This window comes from Carcharhinus amblyrhynchos, chromosome 24 (genome assembly GCF_965287045.1).
Source record: "Carcharhinus amblyrhynchos chromosome 24, sCarAmb.v2.hapA, whole genome shotgun sequence".
In the NCBI taxonomy this organism is placed as follows: domain Eukaryota; kingdom Metazoa; phylum Chordata; class Chondrichthyes; order Carcharhiniformes; family Carcharhinidae; genus Carcharhinus; species Carcharhinus amblyrhynchos.
Window position 1 is genome coordinate 2,724,718 of NC_137347.1, and position 24,715 is coordinate 2,749,432.

At 48.1% G+C, this 24,715-nt stretch overlaps 1 protein-coding gene across 1 annotated transcript in view; it reads right to left on the minus strand.

Moving 5' to 3' along the window:
- The window catches only part of LOC145357700 (uncharacterized), a 64,314-nt gene that overhangs the window by 24,776 nt on the left and 14,823 nt on the right, over positions 1–24,715 (minus strand). The window contains exons 4-8 of the mRNA XM_080211126.1: positions 19,251–19,358; positions 14,799–14,921; positions 10,694–10,747; positions 10,560–10,601; positions 7,484–7,519 (exon numbers count right to left, since the gene is read on the minus strand). Coding sequence (XP_080067252.1) covers positions 7,484–7,519; positions 10,560–10,601; positions 10,694–10,747; positions 14,799–14,921; positions 19,251–19,358 — 363 coding nt within the window. The remainder of the gene's footprint in view (positions 1–7,483; positions 7,520–10,559; positions 10,602–10,693; positions 10,748–14,798; positions 14,922–19,250; positions 19,359–24,715) is intronic.

A 24,715-nucleotide genomic window follows, 5' to 3' on the forward strand; every position in this document is an offset into this window, starting at 1 on the left:
CTGGTCCCGGCGACTTATCTACCTTGATAGAATTCAAAAGTTCCAACACATCCTCCTCCTTAATATTCACGTACTCAATCCTTTCCATCTGCTGCAAATCCATAACAAAATCTCCCAGATCGGCTTCCACCGTGAATACTGAGGCGAAGTACTCGTTAAGCACCTCCGCCATTTCTTCTGGTTCCACACAAACCTTTCCCCCCTCACCTTTTATAGGTCCTATCCCTTCTCTTCTTATCCTTTTACCTTTCACATATTTATAGAAGGCCTTGGGATTCTCCTTAATCTTACTCGCCAAGGTCTTCTCATGACCCCTTCTGGCTCTCCTAATTTCCCTTTTAAGTTCCTTCCTACAGTCCTTATACTCCTCAAGATCTTTAACATCTCCTAATTCCCTGAACCTCTTGTACACCTTCCTTTTCTTCCTGACTAGGTTCAACACAGCCTTTGTGCACCACGGTTCCCTCGACCCACCAAACCCCCCTCGTCTCATCGGAACGTTGTCATTCAGAGCTCCAGACACACATTCCTTGAATATCTGCCACCTTCCTTCGGTACTTTTCCCTAAGAACGCCTCCTTCCAGTTTATTTGTCCAAGTAACTTCCTGACTTCAGATGGCATTTGGCAAGATGTAATGAGTGGAGTGTCACAGGGATCAGCGCTGGGCCTCAACTACTTATAATTTATATGAATGATTTGGATGACGGGACTGAACGTCTAGGTGGCAACTTTGATGAGGACACAAAGATAGATAGAAATATAAGTTGTTAAGAGGTGTGTGTGTGTGTCTTTGTGTGTGTGTGTGTGTGTGTGTGTGAGCGTGTCTGTGTGTGTGAGCGAGAGTGTGCGTGTGCATGAGTCAGTGTGTCTGTGTCTGTATGTGTGTGTCTGTATGTGTGTGTCTGTATGTGTGTGTCTGTATGTGTGTGTCTGTATGTGTGTGTGTGTCTGTTCCTGTGTGTGTGTGTGTCTGTGTGAGTGTGTGTCTGTCTGTGTGTGTGTGTGTGTGTGCCTGTCTGTGTGTGTGTGTGTGTGTACGTGTGTATATTTATGATCAGAGAACTGATAGTAATGTGTAATGTGGAAAAATGTGAACTTGTTCACTTTGACAGGTTGAATTATCGAAATGGGGAGAGATTGCAGAGGGATCCGGGTGTCCTTGTATATGAATCACAGAAAAGGTAGTGTGCAGATACAGCAGATGATGAAGAATGGATCATTTATTGCAAGGGGAATGGAATATGAAAACATTCTGCTGCAGATGTGAGATCACACCTGGGACATTGTGCACACTTTCCTTGTTGAAGAAAGGATATAATTACAATGGACGCAGAGAGAGTTTACGCAGCTGATCACTGGGATGGAGGCAGAGTTAGCTTATGGGGAATGATTACATCGAAAATAGGAACAGAAGGAGGCCATTTGGCCCTTCGAGCCTCCTCTGCCATTCATTACCATGGCTGATCACTCAACTCATTAGCCTGATCCTGCCTTCCCCTATATCATAAGAACATAAGAAATAGGAGCAGGAGTAGGCCAACTAGCCCTTCGAGCCTGCCCCGCCATTCAATAAGATCATGGCTGATCTGTCGTGGCTCAGTTCCACTTTCCCGCCCTCTCCCCATAACCCTTAATCCCCTCTCTTATCAAAAACCCATCAACCCGCGTCTTAAAAATATTTAGCGAGGCAGCCTCCACCACTTCAACGGGCAGAGAATTCCAGAGATTCACCACCCTTTGAGTGAAGAAATTCTTCCTCAACTCCGCTCTAAACCGCCCCCCTTTTATCTTGAGGCTGTGCCCCCTAGTCCTACTGTCCTTTCTGAGTGGGAAGAGTCTCTCCACCTCTATCCTATCCATCCCATTCATCATCTTATACGTCTCAATGAGATCTCCCCTCATTCTTCTAAACTCTAACGAGTACAAGCCTAGTTTATTCAGCCTCTCCTCATAGCTCAACCCCCTCAACTCCGGTATCAGCCTAGTAAACCTCCTCTGCACTCCCTCCAAGGCCAAAATATCCTTGCGTAAGTACGGCGACCAAAACTGCACACAGTACTCCAGCTGCGGCCTCACCAATGCCCTATACAGCCGCAGCAAGACCTCCCTACTTTTATATTCAATCCCCTTCGCTATGAAGGCCTTTGATCCCTTTGCCCTGAGACCTATATCTAATTGCTTCTTGAAAGTAGACAATGTTTTTGCCTCAATTGCTTCCTGTGGTAGTGAATTCCACACACTGACCACCCTCTGGGTGAAAAGATTTTTCCTCATCTCCTCACCTCTGTCCTAAACAGTCTATCCTATATCCTCAGAACATGACCCCTGGTTCAGGACTCCCCCACCATCAGGAACATCCTTCCTGCATCCACCCTATCTAGCCCTGTTTGAATTTTATAAGTTTTTATAAGATCCCCATTCATTCTTCTGAACTCCAGTGAACAGAATCCTAACTGACCCAATCTCTCCTCGTACATCAGACCCGCCATCCCAGGGATCAGTCTGGTAAGCTTTCTTTGCATACCCTCATAGCGAGGACATCTTTCCTCAGAAAAGGCAGCATGGTAGCACAGTGGGTTAGCACTGCTGCTTCACAGCTCCAGGGTCCTGGGTTCGATTCCCGGCTCGGGTCACTGTCTGTGTGGAGTTTGCACATTCTCCTCGTGTCTGCGTGGGTTTCCTCCGGGTGCTCCGGTTTCCTCCCACAGTCCAAAAATGTGCGGGTTAGGTTGATTGGTCGTGCTAAGAAATTGCCCCTTAGTGTCCAGGGATGTGTAGGACAGAGGGATTAGTGGGTATAATATGTAGGGATATGGGGGTAGGGCCTGGGTGGGATTGTGTTCGGTGCAGACTCGATGGGCCGAAGGGCCTCTTTCTGCACTGTAGGGATTCTATGAAACCGGAGCACCCAGAGGAAACCCATGCAGACATGGGGAGAACGTGCAAACTCCACACTGATACTGAGAGGCAGCAGTGCCAGTCATTGTGCCACCCTCAACATCTTGTTGCATCGTCCCCTCTCTCAGTCTGTAGCCATTGGACAGGCTGGGGCTGGACCCACTGAGGAATGAGAGGTGATCTAATTGAAACACAAGCTCCTGAGGGGACTGGACAGAATCAATGCTGGAAAGAGAGACAGGAACACGGGGACACAGTTTAAAAATTAGAGATCTCCCATTTAAGGGAGAGATGATGAGAAATTCTTTCTCTCAGAGTCAGAGTCATAGAGGTTTACAGCATAGAAATAGGCCCTTCAGCCCAACTTGTCAATGCCATTCTTTCTTTTAAAACTCAGAAGCTAGTCCCAATTGCCCACATTTAGCCCACAACCTTCTGTACCCATCTTACCCCTGTAACTCTCTAAATGCTTCTTAAAAGACAAAATTGTACCTGCCTTTACTACTGCCTCTGGCAGTTTGTTCCAGACACTCACCATCCTCTGTGTGAAAACATTTGCCTCTCTGGACCCTTTTGTATCTCTCCCCTCTCACCTTAAACCTATGCCCTCTAGTTTTAGACTCCTCTATCTTTGGGAAAAGATCAGAGGGTTAGATAGGGTGGACAGTGAGAGCCTTTTTCCTCGGATGGTGATGGCTAACACGAGGGGACATAGCTTTAAATTGAGGGGTGGTAATTATAGGACGGATGTCAGAGGTAGGTTCTTTACTCAGAGGGTAGTGAGGGCATGGAATGGCCTGCCTGCAGCAGTTGTGGACTCGCCAACTTTAAGGGCGTTCAAATGGTCAGTGGACAGGCATATGGATAACATTGGAATAGTTTAGGTTAGAGGGTCATTAGATTGGTTCCACTGGTCGGCACAACATCGAGGGCCGAAGGGCCTGTACTGCGCTGGAATGTTCTATTAACTATCGAGCTGATCTCTGCCCCTCATTATTTCATAGACCTCTGTAAGATCACCCCTCAGCCTTTACACTTTAAAAAGAGAGGGTCATGAATCTTTGGAGCTCTCTTCCAGAGAGAGCTGGTGATTTTTTTAAGGCAGATAGATAAATTCTTGACTAACAAAGGATGTCGGGAAGGCAGAATGATGAGTCGGGGCCACGATCGATCACTCATGATCTTATTATATAGCAGAGCAGGCTCGATGGGCCAAATGGCCTCCTCCTATTTCATATATTGGTATGTACAATGTCACCTATCTTTGGTCATCAGTGAAGTCGGCGCTGTGGAGTTGTGAAAAAACATCGTCAGAGAACTAAACACAGATTCTTACCATGTATCGCATCCTGCCAATGATAATACCTGCCCACTATTCCAACTTTCTGACTCCTGCCATTCAACCAATTATCCTGTTAGGTCAATAATTTGTCTTCAGTTTCCTGAGTTTCGACTATAGCGAACAATCTTGCTCGAGGGACTTGATCAATTATGAAAATCTAAATAAATAATATTCACAGACATTCCCCTGTTGACCACTTCCATCACCTTTTCAACATTACTGCCTCAGATTTACCAGACCTGCCCTTCACACATCCTCAATCTCTCTCTCTGATCTGCTGAAACATTTCAAGGTGTTTAATCATTCTATCGTTAATTATAGAGCACCACCACTTCCTGACCACGGATATTAGGCTAATGAGACTTTAATTCCCTGGTTTCCCTCACTCATTGCTTTTGAATAGTCAAATGTGCAACTTTCCGATCTATGATTTGCTCCTTTGCACAGTGGTGGGGTAGCACAGTGGGTTAGCACCGCTGCTTCACAGCTCCAGGGTCCTGGGTTCGATTCCCAGGTCAGGTCACTGTCTGTGTGGAGTCTGCACATTCTCCTCATATCTGCGTGGGTTTCCTCCGGGTGCTCCGGTTTCCTCCCACAGTCCAAAGATGTGCGGGTTAGGTTGATTGGCCATGATAAGAAATTGCCCCTTAGTGTCTAGGGATGTGTAGGTTAGAGGGATTAGTGGGTATAATATGTAGGGATATGGGGGTAGGGCCTGGGTGGGATTGTGTTCGGTGCAGACTCGATGGGCCGAAGGGCCTCTTTCTGCACTGTAGGGTTCTATGATCTATAATTCAGAGACCTCTGGGAGATTATAGTTACAGTAAGAAGTCTCACAACACCAGTTAGAGTCCAACCAGTTTATTAAACCAGACTCTAACCCAGTGTTGTGAGACTTCTTACTGTGTTTACCCCAGTCCAACACTGGCATCTCCACATCAGATTATAGTTACAACATTGGCAGCGTTCTCACCCATTTCCATTCAACCCTGGGATAGAATCCATCTGATCCTGGGACCTTGTTCTCCTTCAGTACCAGTATATTCATTATTAAGATTATTTTTTATGTTATTTTGGTGGAAATCCTTGTTTCTGATTCAGTATTAATTCTCCTGGAATGTCTGACACGTTGACCTCATTCCCCCACTGTAAATACTGGTTAAAGTTATCCTTCAGCATGTCGGCATTTTCTAATTTTAATTGTCATGGGTGACAGGAGATTCGATTTTCAGGGCGTCAGACGGTGCCTCTGTGGCCCCAGATGCGAATCCAGGATGGTGTGGGACCTCCCCGTTGCCAGGGTCAAAGTTATCCGTACCCAGCACTCTGAGGGAGGAGAGTGAACAGTTGGCAGCTATGGTCCATATTGGTCCAAACAGCATAGACAGAAAGAGTGATGTGGTCCCACAATCTGAATTTAGGTAGCATGTGCGGAAAAGTAATCTCCAGATTACACCCAGTTCCACGTGCAAGTTATTACAGGAACAGGAGGATTAGAGCAGGTGAATGTGTGGCTGGAGATTCCTTAGACACTGAGATTGATACTGGGGGAAGGTGGGACTTGTACAGAATGGAAGGGTTGCACCAGAACAATTTCCTTGAGAGACAATTTGTTGTTCTCAGGAGGGTTGAAGCTAATTTAGTGGGGGTGTGGGATCCAGGTAGTGCACAAAATACTGGGAGTGATAGAGCACTAGAATAGGAAATAGTAAGTTATTATGCAGGATCAGAGTAAAAGAGGGGAGTATTTAAATCCAATTTGGGTTTACTATGCATGTATGAGACTGCACAGAATGTGCTCAATAACATTGGTGAGTCACAAGTGCAGACTAATGCATTTCCAGGCTCTCAGCAAAGCCCCATTATGTATTCTTGGCTGAGAACCCAAACATTCATTAGAATACTAAAACACCTCCATCCCAGGACAGCCCTGGCTCTCTGATCTATGCTGTAGATTTCACCATGTTTATTTACACAAGATAAAGGTTTCAAGTGCTAGCAGTTTCAACTACTGATACTTTAAAGGTTCTGAATGATTGATTTTTTTATTGGACTATTGTAAAAATATATACTTTTAAGCAACGTGGAAAGTTATAACTGAATGACTATATTTTAATAGTTTTGTACACATTGTACTCACACTGTAGGGATCATTGTTTCTATACAATGTGTAATGGATGAATGGATATGGAAGTGACATAACTCAGCATGGGTGGCATGAGGAGCTATAGGGAGTGCATGGGAGCAATACTTGTACTGGGGGGGCATCAGGGCGAGAGGGGGAGGATATGAGGTGGGATGGATGGGGCATGTGAAGGGGTGAGGTCTACATTTTTGATTAAATTGTGATGAAATCTCACATTATCAAGGGCAGGTCGAGTAAATCTGAGCCAATAATGTTGAAAAGGTGATGGAAGTGACCAACAGGAGAATGTCCATGGATATTATTTATTTAGATTTTCATAATTGATAAAGTCCCTCAGGCAAGATTGTTCGCTCGAGTTGAAACTCAGGGAATTGAAGACAAATTATTGACCTAACAGGATAATTGGTTGAATGGCAGGAGTCAGAAAGTTGGGACAATGGGCAGGTATTATTACTCGATCCCTCACCTTGGGGGCATCGCCCCTTCAGATCTGTCCCACACTGTGTCTGGATCAGCTTTCAATGGCTCAACACCGGTTTGTGAATATTGAGTGGCTGACGGGGTAATTTCTAAAATAATGGAAGAATACTACAAGATAGATGGAGGCCATTCAGTCCATCATTCCTGTGCTGGCTCAAGTGGACATTTAGCAATTGGTTCCCTTCTCTGTTCTGTTCCCAAAGCCCTCACTGTATAGAGTCAATACTCACCTCTCTCTGGTTACTTTGCCAATGGCTGTAACAGCGGCTGTTCTGGCTAATGTCTCAATGGCCACTGGAACAGTCTCGTTGTGAAGTTGGCATGGTGTTAACTCCGATAGGGCACCTGGCAATGACCCAGGTACCGAGGGGCATGGGGACCACTGACCAGTGCCACGCTGGATGTGGGGGGGGCACGTTGTGTTTGGAGTTGTGTGTTAAGTTGCTGTCACACACTGTTAGTGGGAGACTCAGCACTCTGCACGCAGGGTCAGTACTCCACACTGACACTCACTGGTACAGCTGAGATACCATTCTCCAGTGACAAAGTGTCAATGTGAAGGAGCAGCATCAGAACAGAATCAAATCCCAGGCAAATATTCCAAGGATTTACTCACCGGCTTCCCTGGTTTTCCCATCATGCCATCCTTCCCCTAAAAATAAACAAATAAACATCGTTATTTTTGCAAAGTGCATTAACACTGAACCAGTGAACTCTCTCCGTGGAACTCCCCTCACAAAATCTGCCCAAATGTCATCTCTAACTTCCTAAAACCTCTTTCACCGGATGTGGGCGTCACTAACAAGATCAGAATTTGAACCCAATCCTAATTACCCTTGAACTGAGTTGCTTGCTGGGCTGTTTCTGAGTGCGGTTAAGGGCCTGACAGACCAGGGAAGGATGGTACTTGGTGATAGCCATCTCCCATTCGATTCCAGATTTTATCATTGAATTTAAATTCCACCAGCTGCCTTGCTGGGATTTGAACCTGTCTCTCCAGAACCCAGTGACGCTAACATTACACCAACCTCAATCACACCATCTCCTGACTGAAGGAGGATGGACAGAAAGAGACATAGAGAGAGACAGACAGACAGAAAGAGAGGGAGACAGAAAGAGAGGGAGATAGAGAGAGAGGGAGATAGAGAGAGAGGGAGATAGAGAGAGAGGGAGATAGAGAGAGAGGGAGATAGAGAGAGAGGGAGATAGAGAGAGAGGGAGATAGAGAGAGAGGGAGATAGAGAGAGAGGGAGATAGAGAGAGAGGGAGATAGAGAGAGAGGGAGATAGAGAGAGAGGGAGATAGAGAGAGAGGGAGATAGAGAGAGAGGGAGATAGAGAGAGAGGGAGATAGAGAGAGAGGGAGATAGAGAGAGACACACACATAGAAAGAGAGGGAGGGAATGGCGGAGAGGGAGGGAGAGGCGGAGAGGGAGAGAGAGGCGGAGAGGGAGAGAGAGGCGGAGAGGGAGAGAGAGACGGAGAGGGAGAGAGAGACGGAGAGGGAGAGAGAGACAAACAGAGAGAGAGAGAGACGGAGAGGGAGAGAGAGACAAACAGAGAGAGAGAGAGGCGGAGAGGGAGGGAGAGGCGGAGAGGGAGGGAGAGGCGGAGAGGGAGGGAGAGGCGGAGAGGGAGGGAGAGGCGGAGAGGGAGGGAGAGGCGGAGAGGGAGGGAGAGGCGGAGAGGGAGAGAGAGGCGGAGAGGGAGAGAGAGGCGGAGAGGGAGAGAGAGGCGGAGAGGGAGAGAGAGGCGGAGAGGGAGAGAGAGGCGGAGAGGGAGAGAGAGGCGGAGAGGGAGAGAGAGGCGGAGAGGGAGAGAGAGGCGGAGAGGGAGAGAGAGGCGGAGAGGGAGAGAGAGGCGGAGAGGGAGAGAGAGGCGGAGAGGGAGAGAGAGGCGGAGAGGGAGAGAGAGGCGGAGAGGGAGAGAGAGGCGGAGAGGGAGAGAGAGGCGGAGAGGGAGAGAGAGGCGGAGAGGGAGAGAGAGGCGGAGAGGGAGAGAGAGGCGGAGAGGGAGAGAGAGGCGGAGAGGGAGAGAGAGGCGGAGAGGGAGAGAGAGGCGGAGAGGGAGAGAGAGGCGGAGAGGGAGAGAGAGGCGGAGAGGGAGAGAGAGGCGGAGAGGGAGAGAGAGGCGGAGAGGGAGAGAGAGGCGGAGAGGGAGAGAGAGGCGGAGAGGGAGAGAGAGGCGGAGAGGGAGAGAGAGGCGGAGAGGGAGAGAGAGGCGGAGAGGGAGAGAGAGGCGGAGAGGGAGAGAGAGGCGGAGAGGGAGAGAGAGGCGGAGAGGGAGAGAGAGGCGGAGAGGGAGAGAGAGGCGGAGAGGGAGAGAGAGGCGGAGAGGGAGAGAGAGACGGAGAGGGAGAGAGAGACAAACAGAGAGAGAGAGAGACGGAGAGGGAGAGAGAGACAAACAGAGAGAGAGTGACAGAGAGTTGGAGGAAAGACCAAGAAAGAGAGGAACAGAGTCAGAAAGCTCGAGGGGACTGAAAGAAGCAAAGTGAGAGAGAGATGGAGGAAAGACACACGGAGCAGAACCTTTCCAGCTTCTCTCAGGCAGGTTAGGAGGACGGGGAATAACCTTGCACACCACCCCACACCCCGCTCACAACATCTGAGTGATCATATCGGAGGCAGAGACAGGGCCACAGCTCCCATACTGTTACCTCTGAGCCTCCTTCATCTCCTCCGATCCCCCTCTCCATCACACCCTCAGTGACATCATTCTAAAATATATCACGCCCCCACTCACCAGCACCGGCCCCCCTCCCCCACCCCCCACTCCCTCCCCATCCACAATCCTCCCCAGCGATCCGGCTGCTGGTCTCTCCCACAGTACGGGATCAGCAATCCGCTTGTGTTTAAACAATGTGTTTAAGTCACGGGTAGATAGGTTTCTGATAGACAAGGGGATTAAGGGTTATGGGGAGAAAGCAGGAAAGTGGAACTGATCCACTTCAGATCAGCCATGATCTTATTGAATGGCGGGGCAGGCTCGAAGGGCTAGATGGCCTACTCCTGCTCCTATTTCTTATGTTCTTATTATCTCTTCCAGCTAAATACTGGGAAAACTGGAGCCATTATGTTCAGTCACCCCCCCCGAGCTTCACACCAACCCTGCTCCTGGATAAAGTAGACCTTCGAGTCCCATTTAACCAGGGTTGGGGAGGAGGGTGAGTTTCCACCCCACCTCCTCTCCATCTTCCAGATCGTCTAATTCAGGAATACTTCCAGTTTCTGCTCCACTTGCAGTTCCTCTGCTGTGGAAGCATTGCCCGTGTCTTTCTCACCCTGTCACACCCATCCGAGCTCAGGCTGCGTCCTGTTTACACACTACCGCACGACTCACTCATCCGCATTGGCAACACCTCCACTTTAAATTTCCCACATCTAAGCGTGTTAATCAGAAGCCCAGAGTAGCCTCTTCAGCCTGCTCTGCCATTTAACAAGGTCAAAGCTGATCTGTCTGTAACCTCCTGCTCACCCCCGGTGACCTTTCACCCCCTTGTTTACCCAGAATCGACCTCCCTCTGCCTCAGGAACATCCAATGATTCTGCTTCTTGTGTCTTTCTGATGCTCCTTCAACCCAACTCTTTGATAAAGCCTTGGCCATTCCATCTGGTTTGGTGTCACCCTTGAACTGACAGCATTTCAGGACAGCTGATGGAGGCGCTATATAAATGCAGGCTGTTGACTCACCGGCAGTCCAGGCACTCCTGTCCCTGGGGCTCCCACCTGGCCCTGTTGGATGGGAAGGGGAGAATTGTTAATCGGATGATGGTGCAGCGAGCAGGATGAGTCACTCAGCTCCGGTACAGGATCCACTGACTTACCTTTTCACCCTTCACACCCGGAGATCCCGTCAGACCCCGCAGTCCTGGCTGACCCTGAATCAATCCAACATCAGCAAGTTACTAAAACATCAGGCTTGTTAACACATACGTAACCGCTCTTCAGATTTAATTTGCTGTTTTCCTGAAGACACTGGTGTTTCCCAAAGGTTCTGACATCTCCTCCCTGTCCCTCCTCTCCTCAACCAAGACTCCATCCCTCAGGGATGTGAGCCAGACAGACAGAGTGGCACACACACACTGAGTGGCACACACACACACTGAGTGGCACACACACACACTGAGTGGCACACACACACACTGAGTGGCGCACACACACACTGAGTGACGCACACACACACTGAGTGGCGCACACACACTGAGTGACACACACACACACTGAGTGGCACACACACACTGAGTGGCACACACACACACTGAGTGACACACACACACACTGAGTGGCACACACACACTGAGTGGCACACACACACACTGAGTGACACACACACACACTGAGTGGCGCACACACACACTGAGTGGCGCACACACACACTGAGTGGCGCACACACACACTGAGTGGCGCACACACACACTGAGTGGCGCACACACACACTGAGTGGCGCACACACACACTGAGTGGCGCACACACACACTGAGTGGCGCACACACACACTGAGTGGCGCACACACACTGAGTGACACACACACACACTGAGTGGCACACACACACTGAGTGGCACACACACACACTGAGTGACACACACACACACTGAGTGGCACACACACACACTGAGTGGCACACACACACACTGAGTGGCACACACACACTGAGTGACACACACACACACTGAGTGGCACACACACACTGAGTGGCACACACACACTGAGTGGCACACACACACTGAGTGGCACACACACACACTGAGTGACACACACACACACTGAGTGGCGCACACACACACACACACTGAGTGACACACACACACACTGAGTGGCGCACACACACACTGAGTGACACACACACACACTGAGTGGCGCACACACACACTGAGTGGCGCACACACACACTGAGTGGCACACACACACACTGAGTGGCACACACACACTGAGTGACGCACACACACACTGAGTGGCGCACACACACTGAGTGACACACACACACACTGAGTGGCACACACACACTGAGTGACGCACACACACACTGAGTGGCGCACACACACTGAGTGACACACACACACTGAGTGGCACACACACACTGAGTGGCACACACACACTGAGTGACACACACACACTGAGTGACACACACACACACTGAGTGGCGCACACACACTGAGTGACGCACACACACACTGAGTGGCGCACACACACTGAGTGACACACACACACACTGAGTGGCACACACACACTGAGTGGCACACACACACTGAGTGACACACACACACACTGAGTGGCACACACACACTGAGTGGCACACACACACACTGAGTGACACACACACACACTGAGTGGCACACACACACACACACACACTGAGTGGCGCACACACACACTGAGTGGCACACACACACACTGAGTGGCACACACACACTGAGTGGCACACACACACACTGAGTGACACACACACACACTGAGTGGCACACACACACTGAGTGGCACACACACACTGAGTGGCACACACACACACTGAGTGGCACACACACACTGAGTGGCACACACACACTGAGTGGCACACACACACACTGAGTGACACACACACACACTGAGTGGCACACACACACTGAGTGGCACACACACACTGAGTGGCACACACACACACTGAGTGGCACACACACACACTGAGTGGCACACACACACTGAGTGGCACACACACACTGAGTGGCACACACACACACTGAGTGACACACACACACACTGAGTGGCACACACACACACTGAGTGACACACACACACACTGAGTGGCACACACACACTGAGTGACACACACACACACTGAGTGGCACACACACACTGAGTGGCACACACACACACTGAGTGGCACACACACACACTGAGTGGCACACACACACTGAGTGGCACACACACACTGAGTGGCACACACACACACTGAGTGACACACACACACACTGAGTGGCGCACACACACACTGAGTGGCACACACACACACTGAGTGACACACACACACACTGAGTGGCGCACACACACACTGAGTGACACACACACACACTGAGTGACACACACACACACTGAGTGACACACACACACACTGAGTGACACACACACACACACTGAGTGACACACACACACACACACTGAGTGACACACACACACACACTGAGTGACACACACACACACTGAGTGACACACACACACACACACACACACACACACACACTGAGTGGCACTCACAAGTCAGGAGTGTGATGGAATATCCTCCACTCGCCTGGAGTGCGGCTCCAACAACTCCGAAACCCAATACCATTCAGAACAAAGCACCCGCTTGATTGGCACCCCATCCATCACCTTAAACATCTACCCCTTCACCACCGACAGCAGCAGCCTTGTGTACCTTCTGCAAAGTGCTCTGCTCTATTTGCCAAGGTTCCATCAATAGCACCTTCCAAAACCCACAACCTCTACCATCTAGAGGGGCAAGAGCAGCAGACACTCTGGACCACCGACCACCACCTGGATGTTCTCCTCCAAGTCACTCGCCATCCCGACCTGAAAATATAATCCTTCGCTGTCACTGGGTCAAAATCTTGGAACCATCTCCCCAACAGCACCGTGGACGCACTTATACCATGGAGTGCAGTGGTTCAAGAAGGCAGCTCACCATTACTTTCTCAATGGCAATTAGGAATGGCAATAAATGTTGGTCTTGCCAGAATTCCGTGAATGATTAAATTTAAAAACAGCTACACACATACAGATGGGAACAAAGGTGAGACCCAGGCTTTCACTGGGACTGGTTGGCAAGCCCAGCAAGGGGGTGGGGGGGAGTGTCTGGGCGCGGGAAGAACTTGGCGTGGGCATCTGCTGTGACAAGGTGCCTGTAAGGGAAGCTGGCACCCATAAAACTCTGAAGGCTAACAGATTGCATATTCAGCGTGGACTCTCCCACCACGGTGGCAATCCCAGTCACTATCCACTGCAGCACCTCATCTGGTCCACAGGCCTCCCACCACCACCCCCACAGTGCTGGTGACATGGCAAGGCATAGGGGCGGGCAGGAGGGTACCCAATTCTACAATCCACCCCCCACTCACAGACAAATGCCCACATACACACACACACACTCACGACACAAATACACATTACAATATACATGTACACGTGCACACAGACACAAACACATACCAATGTTTATACACAGATGCACACACAAAGACATACATACACATAAGTGCAGACATGCATGTGCACACTGACACAGATACACAAAGGCACAGACACACACACGCACACACATAGGTACACATGCACACACACAATCACGTGCACGCACACACGCGCATGTAGACACAGGCATATGCAAATACACGTGCATGCAGACACACGCACGCAGTCACATGCGCACCAAGTCGCACGCATACGCAGACACACCCCACACACAAACACACACGCACAACAGCTTGTCAAGTCATAGGCATTAACAATCCCGCTGGTGCTGGCACTGTTTGCTGGGTTGAATCATTACACTAACATTACTTTATCTTTGGTTCTGAGACTTTGCTTCTCCCTGCTCTCTGCAATTAGATACACAAACCATCCTGTGGCTATCAGTTCAGGCTCCCACAGGACAGCACTGAGGGAGAAATCGAGAGATACTGGGAGTGAGACTGGGCCATAGTCCAACTAACTGAAAGAACAGTCTCACTGACATCATCCTGATGGAGAAATCCCAGAAGAAACATCGGAAGAAACTTCAGTTACAGTAAGATATGGATTAAACGGAATGAAAGATCATAGACCAAGAGAGAAACGAAGATTAAATTATAGAAATAGAGACAGACTGGTATAATTTACAACATGTATTTTAAATAGATCTTGCCCCAAGTGGCTTCGACAGAGCGATCCTCTCTCTAGTTTCAATGACTTGGTCTCACATGTTTTCCCGGTTCTCCGGTCCCAGGTGGTCCAGGGTCTCCCTGCGGTCCCGGTTTCCCCGGAAGTCCGATCACGTCTTTGAAGTCGTCTGGAATAGTGGGACAAACCTCACACTGATCCCCCTGCACAACACAGTGAGACGTCAGCACACACTGTTCATCAAACAAAACCGGCTCAGAGGAAGAGCGGGACGATCAGAGCAGATCGGTGAAAGATAGAGCAGCAATGGGAAAGAATTGCTTGGGTCGTAAGCACAATATTACAAGTCGGTGGCAGTAATTGAAACAATGTCGGAAAGCTACACAATATTGCGCAGTCAGGAGTGTCAAACGCTCGACATTAAGTGGTCAAATGGCCAGACCCGAGTCAATATCCATTCAACACCATTGTAGGGACATGTTCGCCACACGGACTGCTATTGGAACTTGCCCATCCACTACCTTTCCAAGTCAACTAGGGTTGGGTAATAAATTCCAGTGCTTGCCTCGTTCTGGGAAGGAGCGAGGTTTTTAATGAGTGCTTTTTAACAGAGCCCAAATATACGTGAGATTCAAACTCGTATCCGACCCACACAGCTGGAAGTGGCTGAAGACATGAGCTGACACTGTGTCAATAGGGTTTTCCTTCTACAAGAGAGGCTCATGCCGCTGGAGGCTGAGGACAGAAACCTCGAGGGGTTCACTGCTGAACCATTTCACAAAGCTGCTAGTCGCTGTTATCTTTTGGTGGGGGGGGTTGTCAGGAGTCTCCCACTTGCTCCACTTGCAGCTGAGTTTCTCTACGAACCAGGTGTAGCTGCCAAGACTGGCACTGGGATGAGATCCACTGGACAAGTTCGTAACTCCGAAAGCCAGCTGGTGAAGGGAAAAAACTGGAGCCTTGTCTTTGGAGGCTTTTACTTACGGTTTAGACATTGTACAATTGACAACCTCACTTTCACCCTTGTCAAAGATTTGAACATAAGGTGAGTCCTCATTTAATACCCAGCACCCGAATACAATTTAACTTCAATTAATGTGCAAGTAACACCAAAGGTGCTCCTTTTACAACAATAGTGACACAACGGTTAGCACTGCAGCCTCACAGCGCCAGAGACCCAGGTTCAATTCCCTGCTTGGGTCACTCTCTGTGCGGAGTCGACACGTTCTCCCCATATCCATGGGCTTCCTCCGGATGCTCGGGGTTCCTCCCACAGTCCGAAAGGCGGACTGATTAGCTGCTAAATTCTCCATCATTGTACCCGAACAGACACTGGAGTGTGGCGACTAGGGGATTTTCATATTAACTAAATTGCGGGGTTAATGTAAGCCTACTTGTGACACTAATAAATCAATTAACTTGAAAAAAACTTTTAAGTATACATAGAGAATTGATTTAAAGTATAAAAGTATAAAAGATATAAAAGTAGGGAGGTCTTGCTGCAGCTGTATAGGGCACTGGTGAGGCCGCAGCTGGAGTACTGTGTGCAGTTTTGGTCGCTGCATTTACGCAAGGATATTTTGGCCTTGGAGGGAGTGCAGAGGAGGTTTACTAGGCTGATGCTGGAGTTGAGGGGGTTGAGCTATGAGGAGAGGCTGAATAAACTAGGCTTGTACTCGTTAGAGTTTAGAAGAATGAGGGGAGATCTCATTGAGACATATAAGATGATGAATGGGATGGATAGGATAGAGGTGGAGAGACTCTTCCCGCTCAGAAAGGACAGTAGGACTAGGGGGCACAGCCTCAAGATAAAGGGGGGGCGGTTTAGAACGGAGTTGAGGAGGAACTTCTTCACTCAAAGGGTGGTGAATCTCTGGAATTCTCTGCCCGTTGAAGTGGTGGAGGCTGCCTCGCTAAATATTTTTAAGACGCGGGTTGATGGGTTTTTGATAGGAGAGGGGATTAAGGGTTATGGGGAGAGGGCGGGAAAGTGGAACTGAGCCACGACAGATCAGCCATGATCTTATTGAATGGCGGGGCAGGCTCGAAGGGCTAGATGGCCTACTCCTGCTCCTATTTCTTATGTTCTTATGTTCTTAACTAATAGGAAACAGAGAGTAGGCATAAATGGATCTTTTTTTGAGTTGGCAGGATGTAACCAATGGAGTGCCAAAGGGATCAGTGCTGGGGGTCAGCTATTTACAATTTACATCAATGACTTCAGGCAGGGATATTGGACAGAAATAGGCTAGGAAAGGCTCAGAGGGATATGAGCTAAATGCAGGCAAATGGGATTAGCTTAGATGGGCAGTTTGGTTGGCATGGCCCAGTTTGAGCCGCAGGGCTTGTCTCCGCGCCATCGATCCTATGATTCTGTGACTTGGTGAAGACAGCAAAGGAAAGGTTGCTAAATTTGTAGATGACACAAAGACAGACAGTAAAGTAAACTCTGAAGAGGATCGAAGGAGTCTACAGAGAGATACAGGTAGGTTAAGTGAGTGGATAAAGTTTGGCAGATAGAATATAATGTGGGAAAATGTGAGGTTGTTCACTTTGGCATGAAGAGTAGAGAAACATTCTATTGTTCAAATGGAGAGAGATTGCAGAACCTGGTGGTACAGAGGGATCTGGGTGTCCTGGTACATGGATCACAAAATGTTAGTATACAGGTACAGCAAGTGATTAGGAAGTGAAACATTGATGTTCATTGCAGGAAAATGGAATGCCTAAAAGTTAGGATGTTTTGCCACAGTTGTAGAGGCCACTGGTGAGACCATATACAGATCGCTGTGTACAGTTTTGGTGTCCTTATTTAACAAATGTCCGGATTGCATTAGAAGCAGTTCAGAGAACTGGGTGATGGTTGGGATGAGAGGTTATTAGCTAAGGAAAGGTGGGATAAGCTGGCCCTGTACCCACTGGAGTTTAGAAGAATGAGAGGCGATCTTATTGAAAGATATAAGATCCTGAGAGGGTTTGTGAGGGTGGGTGCTGAAAGGATGTTTCGCCTTGTGGGAGAGACTGGAACCAGGGATCACAGTTTAAGGAGTGTCTCTCATTTGAGACAGACAAATGTTGTATCTCGCTGTTGTGAATGTGTGGAACTCTCTTCCTTGGTGAGTGCTGGAAGAGGGCTCACTGAGTTTTTTAAAGACTGAGCTGTACAGATTCTTAATTAACAAGGGAGTTAAGGATTACTGGAGATAGGCAAGAATGTGGGGTTAAGGTCACTGCCAGATCAGCCATTGAATAATATCAAATAATATCAAGGGTAAGACTCTTAGCAGTGTAGAGGTCAGAAGGACCTTGGGGTCCGGGTCCAAAGGACTCTTAAATCGGCCTCGCAGGTGGAGAATGTGGTTAAGAAGGTGTATGGTGTACTGGCCTTCATCAATCGAGGGATTGAGTTTAGGAGTCGGGAGGTAATGCTGCAACTTTATAAGACCCTTGTCAGACCCCACTTGGAGTACTGTGCGCAGTTCTGGTCGCCTCACTACAGGAAGGATGTGGAAGCTATTGAGAGGGTGCAGAGGAGATTTACAAGGATGTTGCCTGGATTGGGAGGCATGCCTTATGAGGATAGGTTGAGGGAGCTGGGACTCTTCTCCCTGGAGAGACGAAGGTTGAGAGGCGACCTGATAGAGGTTTATAAAATGTTGAGAGGAATAGATAGGGTGGATTCTCGGAGGCTATTTCCCAGGGCTGAAATGGTCGCTACGAGAGGACACAGATTTAAGGTGCTGGGGAGCAGGTACAGAGGAGATGTTAGGGGAAAGTTTTTCACTCAGAGGGGAATCGGCTGCCATCGGTGGTGGTAGAGGCGAACTCGCTGGGGTCTTTTAAAAGACTTCCGGATGAGTATATGGGATTTAATGGGATTGGGAGTTACAGATAGTTCTATGGCTTGGTAGGTATGGATATGATCGGCGCAACTTGTGGGCCGAAGGGCCTGTTTGTGCTGTCTCACAATCCCGTGGGTGGCACGGTAGCACAGTGGTTAGCACTGCTGCTTCACAACTCCAGGGTTCTGTGTTCGATTCTCGGCTCGGGTCACTGTCTGTGTGGAGTTTGCACATTCTCCTCGTGTCTGCATGGGTTTCCTCCGGGTGCTCCGGTTTCCTCCCACAGTCCAAAGATGTGCGGGTTAAGTTGATTGGCCATGCTAAGAAATTGTCCCTTAGTGTCCAGGGATGAGTAGGTTAGAGGGATTAGTGGGTATAATATGTAGGGATATGGGGGTAGGGCCTGGGTGGGATTGTGTTCGGTGTAGACTCGATGGGCCGAAGGGCCTCTTTCTGCACTGTAGGGTTCTATAATTCTATGATCTCCTTTAAACTTTTTACCTTAAACCTATGTCCCCTAATCATTGACATCTCCACTCTAGGAAAAAGACTCTGACTCGCCATTCTACCCAAGCCTCTGGTAATTTGTTAAACCTCTAACAGATTGCCTCGCTACAAACGAAACATTATTTCTTCATTTTTATACGCCAGCCCACTTCAGAAAAAGCCAATGAAAATTTACTGACTCACCTTTTCGCCTTTAGGTCCATGGCGGCCTCGTACTCCCGGGATCCCAGGGATGCCCGGGATTCCTGTTGATCCTGGATCTCCCCTGTCACCCTTTGGTCCAGGATCACCCTAAATTAACGGGATTATAGAGTGAGCCACATGCTGTTAGAATGTCGATCCAAACCCCTCACTGCGCACTCACCCTGCTACATAAGAAATAGGAGCAGGAGTAGGCCATCTAGCCCTTCGAGCCTGCCCCGCCATTCAATAAGATCATGGCTGATCTGAAGTGGATCAGTTCCACTTTCCCGCTTTCTCCCCATAACCCTTAATTCCCCTGTCTATCAGAAACATATCTACCCGTGACTTAAATATATTCAGCGAGGCAGCCTCCACCACTTCAACGGGCAGAGAATTCCAGAGATTCACCACCCTTTGAGTGAAGAAGTTCCTCCTCAACTCCGATCTAAACTGTCCCCCCCCTTATCTTGAGGCTGTGCCCTCTAGTCCTGCTATCCTTTCTAAGTGGGAAGAATCTCTACCCTATCTATCCCCTTCATTATCTTATACGTCTCTATAAGACATATAAGACAGTGCTAACAGCAACAATCATTTACACTTATTACACGTGAGATATCGACAATGGCTCTTTGTGAGAATTAAGTTGTAATTCCAGCCATGGTCAAACATATTGTTCTACAAGATTAAGGTTGCTCATTTCAAATAAAGCAATCAATATAATGAAACTAGAGTTAAAAACAGTTAAAAATTGCAGATGCTGGTGTGAAAAAGTTAAGTTACAACAATTGTGGAAATTAGGTTATGACAAACAACTCTGTCAAGTAATGGGAAATAATTATTAGCCAAACAAGGCCTTCAGTGAGGCCTGCGTTTGCGTACTCAGGATAAGAAACTAATCTCAACATCTTTTATATAAAATCCGGGTCATAGCTAATGACGTCCTGACTAAACAAAAGGTTGAGGTGAACTTAAGGTCCTATGGCAAGGTTTCAAGGACATTTAATAATTACTTCAGCTCAAAGAATATAGTAATTGAATGGGTCAGGTTCAGTGAAGGGAACCAAAGGCCAGGCGGATCTGCTAATTCATTTAGTAATGACTTGTATCAACTGGTCAGTAAAATCTGGCTTCAAAGCATTGGTTACTTTGTGACCACGTTGAAGACAGCAAGCTCATGTACTGGACCACTTGCAAAGAAAGGATGACAGGAGGTCAAACATGTGGCAGGCACACTGAGCGCAACATCAAAATTGGGGTGTACTTTTTAGACGCACTGAAGAGCGGGAGGGATGGATCCAGTGGGAAAGGCCAAAATCGAAGCCTTGTCCACCAAAGAACCTTCCAAAATCACTGCTGCCTCACAATGCCAGGGACTCAGCTTCGATTCCAGCCTCAGTGACTGTCTGTGTGGAGTTTGCACATTCTCCCTGTGTCTGTGTGGGTTTCGTCCGGGTGCTCCAGTTTCCTCCCACCATCCAAAAATGTGTCATTAATTGGCCATGCTAAATTGACCCTTGGTGTCAGGAGGGACTAGCAGGGTAAAATACATGGGGTTATGGGGATAGGGTGCTGGATCAATGGGCCAAATGGCCTCCTTCTGCACTGTAGGGATTCTATAATTCAATGAAAAATCCTCCCACTGATTTTGAAATTTTCCCAATTTGGCTCTGAAAAGCAATGTTGCCACATAGACTGCCCAGCAGGGGGGAGCTGAATGTTTACAGCTAAGACTGGGTATTTTAAATAATTCTATAGATCTAAAGTTCAATTGAAAGAAAGAAAGTGTGACATAGATAGGATGCATGACTGGGCAGAGAAGTGGCAGATGGACTCCAACCTGGATAAACGTGTAGTGGTCCATTTTGGCAGGTCAAATGGGATGAAGGAGTACAATATCAAGGGTAAGATTCTTAGCAGTGTAGAGGATCAGAAGGATCTTGGGGTCCGGGTCCATAGGACTCTTAAATTGGCCTCGCAGGTGGAGGATGTGGTCAAGAAGGCGTATGGTGTACTGGCCTTCATTAATCAAGGGATTGAGTTTAGGAGTCGGGAGATAATGCTGCAGCTTTATAAGACCCTTGTCAGACCCCACTTGGAGTACTGTGCGCAGTTCTGGTCACCTCATTACAGGAGGGATGTGGAAGCTATTGAGAGGGTGCAGAGGAGATTGACAAGGATGTTGCCTGGATTGGGAGACATGCCTTATGAGGATAGGTTGAGAGAGCTCGGTCTTTTCTCCCTGGAGAGACGAAGGTTGAGAGGCGACCTGATAGAGGTGTATAAGATATTGAGAGGCATTGATCGAGTGGATTCTCGGAGGCTATTTCCCAGGGCTGAAATGGTCGCTACGAGAGGACACAGGTTTAAGGTGCTGGGGAGTAGGTACAGAGGAGATGTCAGGGGTAAGTTTTTCACTCAGAGGGTGGTGAGTGAGTGGAATCGGCTGCTGTCAGTGGTGGTGGAGGCAAATTCGATAGGGTCTTTTAAGAGACTTCTGGATGAGTACATGGGACTTAATAGGATTGAGGGTTATAGGTGAGCCTAGTAGGTAGAGATATGATCGGTGCAACTTGTGGGCCGAAGGGCCTGTTTGTGCTGTAGTTTTTCTATGTTCTAAAGCTGGAACAAGCTTCCAGTCATTTTGAAGCCCAGGAAATTGGAAATACAGAATTTCAACCTGATGATTTCCTGGGAGAAATCGAAGATCCTGACACGCGATCCTGGATTGTATCCAGGGATACAGAACAGAATTTAGACGAAACACCAGGACTGGGGTAAGATGTTTTCGTGGAAATTGGACTGGCTTAAGAAAGTAGAAACTCAGCCATCTAAAATGACGCTTACGGGGGCCAGGAGGCCCAAGCCTCAAAAGTTGGCTCATTCCAACCCTTAGGAATGAAGATGAAGAATTAACAAAACTCCTCATATTGTACAGAACACTTCTCTGCTCAGCAAGTCAGTGTTTGTAAGTCTGTCTCAGTGCCAACAATGTACACACAGCTACCCAGGGAGGATGAGATACTTAACTCCAAGCTGAATAAAAGCAATAGAGAATGTTCAGAGCTTGCTCATAAATATACACTGTGGCTCTCACTTGGATTTCACCAGCAAGCCACGGATACACTCAAATCATCTCTCAGCAAAAGTAAACAAAGGTCCAGACTATAGAAAGTCTCCAGCTGAAGAGTACTACACCTCCTGAGATTTATTGATGATGGTGCAATCCTACCTCCTCATGCTGACCCAGTGATCCCAGCAGAATGGCCTCACTCTGAAGCAAGAGTGAAAATGGTACCACTGCCTCCACAGAGTGAAAATTCCACCCTACAACTCATCAGGAAGTCGTCCTCTCCTCGTATCCTTCCAGGATGTTCTTCATTTTCCTTTTCATCCACCCCACTCATTCCTCACTCAGATATTGAGTCTCTGGTGTCACTGCCGTAGTGATCGGTACAGCTGCGACGTTCCTCACTGGAACTGTGAGTTCTTCATTTTCTCAAGCTTTATCATTTCTCCAGTGTGCTACACAAGGAGATCACAGAGAGAATTTCAGCTCACTGTCTTCCCTTCCAGGAGGATGTGATCATTCGGGTCCTCTCTTTAATCAGTTTCATTGCAACTTCATTGCAGTGTTAATGTACTTGTGACACTAACAATTAAACTTTAATCTGCCTTTGCAATCCGGTTATTGTAAGTGTCACAACCCAGGAACCAGCTGTGATGAGAAACCGTTCTCCCACCTCATCAATGTGTTCACCTTCCAAAGACGGTGGGTGGGATTTTCCAGCTGCATGCTCCCCAGGACCGGAAATTGGGCTCAGCAGATCTTCAAATGGTCCATGGAATTTTCTCTCTCTCTACAAGTCCAGAGGCGGGGCAGGAAAGGTTCCGCCAAGGTAATGGAACACATTTGCTTTCCATGTCCCCCAAGAGAGCCGGGAGTACTGCTGGGGGTTGATGCCTTTGATAGAGGGGGACTGGGGGGGGGTGGTGGCAGGATAAAAACTATGAGTAGTACAAGAGGTCGACAGATGGTGGGAATGCAATGTAACTATCTTAACAAAATACTGTCAGAGTTTTGCCACTGGGGGAGACACGATGTAAACGATTTTTCAAATTAGACAATGATGTAGACATGACATCAGGGTCAGGTGATTCAGAGACTCCAAGGCAGCAAGACACAAAACAATCTGTATCCGATGTTCTTACCACGAGGTCCAACTTGTAAATAGTTCCAAATCAATAGTTCAAATTAAAACTAAATACTGACTATCTCCAAGGATAGTAAAAAGTCTGACAACACCAGGTTTTAGTCCAACCTATTTATTTGATAATATACTCGCAAGCTTTCGGGTTAGCCCCTTCGTCAGGTGAATGGAGAGACTCTCCATTCACCTGACGAAGGGGCTAACCCGAAAGCTTGCGAGTATATTATCAAATAAATAGGTTGGACTAAAACCTGGTGTTGTCAGACTTTTTACTGTGTTTACGCCAGTCCAACGCCGGCATACCCACATCATATCTCCAAGGATGCCATCATCTCACGTGAGAACACCATCCACCAGGTACACGGTACATACTCTTGCAACTCGGCCAACGTTGTCTACCCGATACGCTGCAGGAAAGGATGTCCCGAAGCATGGTACATTGGGGAGACCATGCAGACACTACGACAACGGATGAATGAACACCGCTCGACAATCACCAGGCAAGACTGTTCCCTTCCTGTTGGGGAACGCTTCAGTGGTCACGGGCATTCGGCCTCTGATCTTCGGGTAAGCGTTCTCCAAGGCGGCCTTCATGACACATGACAGCGCAGAGTCGCTGAGCAGAGACTGATAGCCAAGTTCCGCACACATGAGGACGGTCTCAACAGGGATCTTGGGTTCATGTCGCACTATCTGTAACCCCCGTGACTTGCCTGGACTTGTAAACTCTCACTTACTGTCCTGTCTGGGGACAATACACATCTCTTTAATCTATGCCTAATGCTCCCTCCACTCACAATGTCTGCATCTTTAAGACTTGAATAGCAAGTTAGCTGTAAAGACTTGGATTCTAATCAGTATTCTGTAAACTGTGTGTGATTTTATATGTCCCTGTCTGATCAGAACCTTCCACACACTTGACAAAGGAACACCGTTTCCGAAATTACTGTCAAATAAACTGGTTGGACTTTAACCTGGTGTTGTGAAACTTCTTACTGTGCTTACCCCAGTCCAACACTGGCATCTCTACATCCTATCTCCAAGTCACTCAAGGACTAAGAAGAATCTCGTTCAGTCAGAAGAAGTAAAGGACAGCAAGTACTTTAACTTTACGAATATTGATTGGAGTTGCTATAGTTCTAGCTCGCTAGAGGGGTCAGTGTTTGTACAAAGCGTGCAGGAAGGTTTTTTGTCTCAGTATGTAGACAGGCCAACTAGAGGTGAGGCTATATTGGATTTGGTGCTGGGAAATGAGCC